The 8,918-nt window shown below is 45.3% G+C and overlaps 1 protein-coding gene across 1 annotated transcript; it reads right to left on the bottom strand.

The window, feature by feature from the left end:
* Positions 1-1,074: 1,074 nt before the first annotated feature.
* Positions 1,075-5,600, bottom strand: GIMAP1 (GTPase, IMAP family member 1). The gene is made up of 3 exons (XM_054495849.2): positions 5,523-5,600; positions 3,154-3,202; positions 1,075-2,196 (listed from the first exon to the last, which is right to left on the bottom strand). Exons 2-3 carry the CDS (start codon positions 3,194-3,196, stop codon positions 1,319-1,321), a joined length of 921 nt encoding a protein of 306 aa, XP_054351824.1. The 5' UTR covers positions 3,197-3,202; positions 5,523-5,600; the 3' UTR covers positions 1,075-1,318.
* Between the last annotated feature and the right edge of the window lie 3,318 nt (positions 5,601-8,918).

Raw genomic sequence — 8,918 nt, 5'->3', positions numbered from 1 at the left:
ACTCCCTTCCTCCTCCTCTTCCTCTTGAATGGAGCTAATGTGAATACCTGCTTCCCGTGTCTCCATGACCTCACTAGAGGTTGGCTGATTTAAAGACAATGAGTTCCCTTAAAGGGTTCTCATTATGCTCAGAAATAGAAATAAGGACATCCTATTGTTTGATTCGCACAACCAGTCAGCGTCACATTTTCTAATCACGTGGCATTCAAGAACCTTCCTGGACAGGCCCATCCCGAAAAAACCGGATGCTTTCGCCTCACAGCATAGGATGCTCAGGTGTCTGCAGTCTCAGCCTATGCACCTGGCGCTCTGCCTCTTCTCCATAACCAGAGAGGAGCTCGAGATACAGACTGTGTGTGTGTGTGTGTGATAAAAATATGAATAACCATATAGAAGATATTATATGTTATTTTCCCAATATCCTACTCTTTCTTTTTTTTATTTTTGAGACAGATTCTTGCTTTGTCACCCAGCCTGGAGTGCAGTGGCATGATCTTGGCTCACTGCATCAAGTGATTCTCCCGCCTCAGCCTCCTGAATGACTGGGATTACAGGCGAGTGCTACCACGCCTGGCTAATTTTTGTATTTTTAGTAGAGATGGGGTTTCGCCATGTTGGTCAGGCTGGTCTCGAACTCCTGACCTCAGGTGATCCACCCACCTCGACCTCCCAAAGTGTTGGGATTACAGGCGTGAGCCACCTCGCCCGGCCCTTACTTCATTTTGGAATGCCATGAACCATAATATGTTCTAGAAAAGTGGAAACTGTTATTTTCCACTTTGTAACAGTACAATTACATTCATCTTCTTGGTAGTAAATCATTGTACTATAAACTGATGTCTCAGAAGTAACATTCACATGTGTAACCCCCACATTTCTTTTATGGATGCTAAAAGTCTACAAGGATCACAAAGGAACCTATCTACCCATGTATAAGAACTAGAAAATTATCAAGGTGGGGCAGTCTAAATTTTTTAAAAAGCTCGAAAATAATGGCACTTGTTTTCCCTGTGCCATGCATTTGTCCCCACTACAAGCTACTTGACATTGGACTACCAAAACTACCAAAGGAAGTTATTGTTAGACGCATTTATTTTAAAACTCTGCATACACATCATTTAAAATGAGTTAAAAACTTAAAAAGTGAACTCTGAGCCTTGGCAAAGTTGCAAAGATGATGCAGCATTCAAAGTTTTCTGAGTCATTAAAACTATGCCTGAAACTACAGGATTCCTTCCGTTGGAATGAAGTTTTCCCTTCAGCTCCAAGAATTCAGCCTCTCTTAACCAAGTTGCCTTCAGTCTTAGGACCTGCGCTGTCAGTCAGGCCCGACCTCCTCAACAGCCTCCGACCAGCGCCAGTGGAGCAGCACCCAGAACAGGAGCGCGCCCCCCAGCAGCAGGGCCAGGCCCAGCCTCCAGCTCCTGGGGGGCTTCAGCCACTTCCACAGCCCGGCCGACAGCCAGGCGCCCCACGGCCTCCTACGCACCCTGGCGGCCACGCGCTCCGCCAACCTCCGGAGCCGCTCCTCGGGGACTGCCCAGCTCAGCTCCTGCGCCAACTCGTACACCTCATTGGAGTAATGGGCGCCCCTGTGCTCCCGCACCATGCCCTCCACCATCCCCAGCAGCTGCTCCACCTGGGCTTCCTGCTCCCGGCCGGTGGCCCGGTTGTCAAAGGCACAGACCCGGCCCCCGCACTCGGCCACCAGCTCGCGCAAGGCCCGGTTCTCTGTGTTGCTCACGTAATCGTGCAGGGAGCCCCCGGCCAGGTCCTCCTTCCTGGTGAAGACGATGATCATCCATTTTAGGACGTCCTCACCGAACATGTCCCTCACCTGCCTCACTGCCTGCTGGTCCTGGGTGGTGAACCGGCCCAACTGGGTCACCAGGAGCAGCGCGTGGGGTCCGGGGGCCGAGAGTAGGTAGCAGTGACCTCTCTCCTCACAGCCAGGATCTGTCTTGGACACTTGGGAGCTGAAAATGTCCGGAGTGTCCACGACTTCCACGTGGCACTTGTCCCACGTGCGGCTGCCCGTGGTGCAGGCCCTGGTCACAGACGTGGCCCCCAGCCTGGAGAGGAACCGTCTCTGGCCCAGGATGCTGTTCCCAGTGGCGCTCTTCCCGGCCCCTGTTCTCCCAACAAGGATGAGCCTCCGCGTGGACTCCTGCCGGGACTGAGTGTTCTCTTCTAAACCTGTGAGACCAAGTGTTATAATCTTACTTAAGTTTAACTAACTTCCCCTTGGGAACTGGAATCTTCTTGCCTTTAGCATAAGTGGTTAAGAATAGAGATTTGAACCCCTGGGCGTTCATTTCCACCTTTTCCTTTTGTATTTGGGTTGTCTGCCTGCACCGGTAGATGCTTCAACTATAGCTGATTATCATAGAAATGCTTCTTTATCAGTCCAGCCCAGTAGTTCATCTGACATTTCTGGTCATCCACACACATGCAGACATATTTATTTCATATTTGAAAATTTTGATGGACTCTGAAATATTCTCCCAGAGACCGTCCCCAGAGACAGGCAGTGGGGGCAGTACTGCCTGGTAGTGAAGAGCTGTGTGGAGTCCCAGATACCCTGGTTTGAATCACAGCCCCACCATGTGCTGGTTGTGTAACCTTGGGGAAGTTGCATAATCTAAGTATTAAGCCTCTTCGGCAAAAGTGGGAGTGATAATAGAGGCCTGTTTCTCAGAGGACTGTTGAGGGGATGACATAAGCCCTCTTTCCTTCTTCCCTCCTTCTCTCCCTCTTTCTCTCCTTCCTCTCTTCTTTCTCTCTTAAACTGGCTGCCTAAAAAGAATATATGTTTTAACCCTCTATCCTTGTTCTCTAAACATTCTACCTCACAAATTATGTTCACGGTAGTGCATGATTTAATCCCCTCTGCACTTCTTCTGCGGTGATCGGAGTAGGTTTATTATCCTTATTTTATACTGTGGAACCAAAGGAGCAGGCTAGTCACAGAACTTAACTTCTCACAGCAGAGATCCAGCTAAAATGCAAATCTCAGGGCTGGTGCTGTTTCATCCCAGGGTTGAGACACCTCTGGAACTTATCTCTGTTCAGTCTTGAGGAAGCCCCATTCTCCTTATTACCCTAAGCTCAAGCCTAGGGGGGCAAGTATGAGGTGTAGAGATATGGTCTTACCATAGACATTTTCTTCATCTGTCGCCATCTTCCTTCCTCCCATGCTTATCTGGAAGAGTCCCAAACACAATTTGTTAATTCATTTATTTATTCCTCAAATAGGTGTAACCACCTACAGGGTGTCAGGCAAAGTCCAAAGAGCTGGTGACAGCACAGTGAAAAGACATGGTTTTTGCTTGCAAGGATCTAAAAATCTAGGTGTATGTCTTGGCAGAAGGGCATGTGGCTAGAGAGAAGACAGGTAAATTTAGTCAAATGTAATACATTGTGCTAATCCTTCTTTAAGTAAGGATTATATCAGAACTTGAGAGAATGGCCTTGGAAGGGCCAACACCCTGCCCTTGAGTTGGTAGGATGCTGTGAGAACATTGGGTGAGGTTGGATTTGTCTTTTCAGGAACTCCAAAAGCAAAAAGCAGAGGGTCGGTTATACCATTTACTCAATGCCAATGGGCTTTAGGTATTACTTTTCCCCGGGTGATTCTATATCACTGACATAAGCTAGAGATATCAGGGAATTCAGCAGCTGGGGGAAGTTTAGGTAAACCCTCAGAACCAGAAAATTTGCCCAGTGACTTAGGCACCCACCTAAGTGGCTGACCTGGGAAAAAAGAAGAAAATTGGGATTTTTCTTTTGGAAATTGAACAGATCTCCCAAGTAGATCTGGAGGGCCCCTGACTCTGTTTTCTTAAAATCAAATAATTTGGTTTGTCTAGAGATGTCTAAATATATTCGTGCTGGAGAGACTTGAACACTTCCCTTCAACTCCTGAAGTTGTTTCCCTTCCAAATATGATTATGCTGAAATCTAACATTGTGTAATACAGCTAAACACTCTGTTATCCAGTTTGCCTGATCACACAAGCTCCTGAACACAAATGCACTTCTCCCCGCATCTGCGTTTCCAGCCTCATTCCCAGACAATCCCACACTCGGTCAGCTACTTCACAATCAGCAGATTTCAGGGCCTTTCCAACCCACTCGGCTTCCCCTCCTAGGACTATTGATCCTCCCCGACCATCTGTCTGTGCCTCACCATCCATGTCAAACTTGTTGTGTCTTGCACCCTGGTCACTCGGGTACCTGTGTTCCCTCCCATTGGCACCACACATGAAGGAAGGACACAGAGAGAGGCTGGCTGAGTAACTTCTTTGATTGAAGGACTTGGAGAACAGATTTGCCTCATATTAGATCTAGAGCTGTTTCTGTTTCTGCAGGAACTCTACTGGCCCTCCCCAAAGCCTTCAATAAAATTCACTCCATGGGCCTTATGTGATAATTATTTTGCGTGTAGGAATGAACAGACGATCATAAATGACATCAGAGCAGAAACGAAGAAACAGTTGCAAGATTCAGAGAAAAGAATTTAGATGAAGCAAAATGTCCTTGTCAACCAAGAAAATGAGAATGTGTGCTGCAGAATTCTGGATAGGCCACTGGAATTTTCCATAGTTTGGAAGAGGGGTTGAAATGATTTTAAATAGTTTTTTTTTTTTAAAGGAAAGTAAGACCCAGCTGAACTCTGAGGTGACAAATGGCCCTTAATCATTGAGGAATGTACACTTACAGAATCCTATATTACTAACACTTTAAGAGACCACAAAGTTTATTGAGTTCTTCACCGCTCAAAAGTGCTGCTTCTCAGAATTACTTGAATGCTCTTTAAAAATGTACATCTCTTGGATCCATCCTCAGAGATTCTGATTCATGAATTAAATGTTTCTGATGTCCACAGCTCAGAACTTGGACATCAGTCATTTTTGCACCCCCCTTTATTGTACAGATGGGAATTTGAGGTGTCCCTGTGGCTGGAGCAGGAGAAGCTTGAATTAAGGGAGCAGATGTTTAAGGGACCATGCAGGGAAAGGGGTTGAAGACCAAGATATTAATCTCAGATGTCTCCTCAGGGGCCCCTTCTGTGGACAGTGAGGAGGAGAGTTCAAATGTACCCAGTCTTGTCACGTTGTAACTCACTCCAAGGTTAGATGGCTTATGGGGCCACAGAAATATCTTTTGCCTTTGCTCAATAGGGAGCTTGAGGCATGTTTAATGCCTTTCAAACTGTATTTTATTACTGGAGGTGGTTCCAGCACACTCTTTTCTTACTTTGTTAAGGGAATGTGGGAGGAGACAGGTTTCACTTCTCACCAAGAACATGTGTGCTCCAGAGCTGGAGAAGATGATCCTAAAATTTCCTCTGAACTTTGCCTACTTAAAAACCTGGAAGCATGTCCTTGATTGTTCCAGATCTTGCTTGCCTGCATGATGCCTGCATGATGCAAGTGTTCAGGCAGTAAACACTCTAGGAATCATGTTCTTTCTGGTTCTCAGAGCACCCCCAGCCCCCACCACTCCCAGGCTCAGGCTCACCTTTCCTGGTGACAGGCTCTGAAGTTGGCCACAAGAAGCCCCAACCTGCTGCTTTCCCTTCGGCTGTGAGTGCAGAAGGCTGTTTCCTCTCAGCACACAGAGGAAATCACTCAGACTTCACAAATCAGGAAGCTCAGGGTGGGCCCCATCGTTACGATTTAAAAAGACAGAAACATTTCCCATTGAGCTGTGGGTTGGCAATACTTCTCCTACCGACTCTACTTTCTGCTGTTATGTGCCTCCAGCAGGGCCTTATGATGTGAAATATCTTGCCATGCTCTAAGAAGGGAGGGATGTTTTAGTCCCTGAGGCCTGACTGTACTTCTAAAATTGATTACTGAGCTAATCTTTAGTTGCCTTTGCCCTTTAAGGACGTTTCCGCATATAAAATAGGCCCAGAGAGTCTCCTGCCCCAGAACAAATAACATGATAGCTGTTCTCATCATCTGTCCATTAATTAGACATTCATGTGGCCAGCACCAGCCCCAGATCCAGTCTGCAAGAAAAACCTGAAGGCAAAGTCTTACCATTTTCTGAGAGAGGAGGGCTTTCCCAGCTATTGAAGGACTTGAGGGTGAACTGGTATGTTGAGGATGAACACCTTTGCACTATCTTCAAATTAGCCTTATTAGGAGGCTTAGTCTAGTCGTCTATGTTGGTATCACCAGTTCTAGTTATTCTATCTTCTCTCAAGAGCATCATGAGGTCAGCAAAAAAGCGAATCATTGGGTGGTGAGAAGGCTACAGAGGAGCAGGCTGCATATCTGGTTAGGTCATTAACCAGCTATAGGACCTCACCTAACTCATTTAAACTTTCTGGAGTTGGCTTTCCGGAGTATATGGGAAAGACAATAACCCGAGTCTTACCCTACTGGATAGGATCTGCTTTTTAACCTCTTTCATGCCAGCCTACTTTTTTTCTCGTAGGGAAGAGACCCAGCTTTTACTGTTTCCCATCTTTTTGGGGGCACAGAGTCTCCTGGATATCTGGCATGTCCACTGTTTCCATTCATCATTGCTGAAACAGGGAGCCTGTCATTCTCCCAGTAGACCAGCAGGGCTGGGACTATTGTGAGGCAGGTGGGGCATCTAGAGCACACAGCTTAAGGAGGCACTCACTCTCAGGTCACCCAAGTGCAGATCCTGTAGGTGGGTGACCCTGGGAGTGAGTGTTTTCTTAAGAGTGAGGTGCCTAGGGCTTCTCACTAGCCTCATCCTAGCCCAAGCCACGTAGATCAGCTTTGAATAAGTCTTTGATACTTGACGTGTACCTTTCATAAAGACGCTTTCAGAGCCTCTTCAACAGCTCCCTGCCATTTATTGTTTCCATGCATGTGTATGATGTCTTACTTCAGCCACTCATAACTCTCTGTCAGAGGGTTTATCTGACTACAAAAGTAGGTAGCACATGCAGCAGTCTGAAGTTGTCAGAACTGATATCCTAGGAGCAGATTTCAATCAATGTCAGTTAGGACTTATGGATAAACACCACAACTTATCAAGTTGTCCACCAAGTGAGACAACTCTGTGATGTACTGCATACAAATTGCTGAGTCCCCAGCAGGACTGAGACCCAGCTGTCTGCAGTGGGAACATCCTTATCACCGTATACAGTGGTAATGTGCTCATTAATGCAACTTGCATTGGCTACTATCCCTTCCTGTTCCACATTTCCACTTTCCTACTGGTGCTTTCTGGGATCTTCTTCCTACTGAAAAGTAACCATTTCTGTCTTTATTTTCCTCTACATTTCCGTTAGCTCTTGATTATGTCTCACTGTCTCTGGGCTTTGTTGCCTATTATTATTCATTGATACTTACTATCAGTTGTGGAAACCCAGGTGAAGCTCAGACCCTGACTACACTTGAGTCTCAGAATTATATCTAGAACTCTGGCTTCCTTTTCTACCCTGTATTAACGCTTCCTTCCTCTCTTTCCAGTCTTTGCATGTTCATTGTTTTCTTCTCTATCCTTATAAATGCAGTGAAGAAAATGTATTAGTCTGTCCTCACGCTGCTTTAAAGAAATACCCGAGATTGGGTAATTTATAAAGAAAAGAGAGTTAATTGGCTCACGGTTCCACAGGCTGTACAGGAAGCATGCTGCTGGCATCTCCTTGGCTTCCGGGGAGGCCTCAGGAAACTTACAATCATGGCAGAAGGCAGAGGGGAAGCACACACATCACATGGCTGGAGTAGGAGCAAGAGAGTGGGAAGGAGCTGCATACTTAAAAATTTTTATTTAATGTACTTTACGTTCTGGGATACATGTGCAGAACATGCAGGTTTGTTACATGGGTATACATTTGCCATAGTGGTCTGCTGCACCCATCAACCCGTCATCTAGGTTTTAAGGTATTTGTCCTAATGCTCTCCCTCCACTTTCCTCCCCACCCTCCGACAGGCCCCCATGTGTGATGTTCCCCTCCCTGTGTCCATGTGTTCTCGTTGTTCAACTCCCACTTATGAGTGAGAACATGCAGTGTTCGGTTTTCTGTTCCTGTGTTAGTTTCCTGAGAATGATGGTTTCCAGCTTCATCCATGTCCCTACAAAGGACATGAACTCATCCTTTTATGGCTGCATAGTATTCCATGGTATATATAGGCCACACTTTCTTTATCCAGTCTATCATTGATGGGCATTTGGGTTGGTTCCAAGTCTTTGCTATTGTGAACAGTGCTGTAATAAACATATATGTGCATGTGTCTTTATAGCAGAATAATTTATAATCCTTTGGGTATATACCCAGTAATGGGATTGCTGGGTCAAATGGTATTTCTGGTTCTAGATCCTTGAGGAATTGCCACACTGTCTTCCACAATGGTTGAACTACTTTACACTCCCACCAACAGTGTAAAAGCATTCCTATTTCTCCATATCCTCTCCAGCATGTTTCCTGACTTTTTAATGATCGCCACTCTAACTGGTGTGAGAAGGTATCTCATTGTGGTTTTGATTTGCATTTCTCTAATGACCAGTGATGAAGAGTTTTTTTTTTATATGTTTGTCACATAAATGTCTTCTTTTGAGAAGTGTCTCTTCATATCCTTCACCCAATTTTTGATAGGGTTGTTTGTTTTTTTTCTTGTAAATTTGTTTAAGGTCTTTGTAGATTCTGGATATTAGACTTTGCCATGGATACATTGCAAAAATTTTCTCCCATTCTGTAGGTTGTCTGTTCACTCTGATAATAATTTCTTTTGCTATGCAGAAGCTCTTTAGTTTAATTAGATCCCATTTGTCAGTTTTGGCTTTTGTTGCTATTGCTTTTGGTGTTTTAGTCATGAAGTCTTTACCATGCCTATGTCTTGAAGGGTATTGCTTAGGTTTTCTACTACGGTTTTTATGGCTTTAGGTTTGACATTTAAGTCTTTAATCCATCTTGGGTTATTTTTT

This window comes from Pongo pygmaeus, chromosome 6 (assembly GCF_028885625.2).
Source record: "Pongo pygmaeus isolate AG05252 chromosome 6, NHGRI_mPonPyg2-v2.0_pri, whole genome shotgun sequence".
NCBI classification, from domain to species: domain Eukaryota; kingdom Metazoa; phylum Chordata; class Mammalia; order Primates; family Hominidae; genus Pongo; species Pongo pygmaeus.
The sequence above is the reverse complement of the archived record's forward strand: the minus strand, read 5'-3'. Positions and strand labels throughout refer to the sequence as shown.

Excerpts from the sequence above, each read along its gene's own strand:
- GIMAP1 (XM_054495849.2), bottom strand. The coding sequence starts at position 3,196 with ATGGGAGGAAGGAAGATGGCGACAGATGAAGAAAATGTCTATG. Across the intron at positions 2,197-3,153 it reads AGATGAAGAAAATGTCTATG|GTTTAGAAGAGAACACTCAG; the intron begins GTAAGACCATAT and ends TTGGTCTCACAG.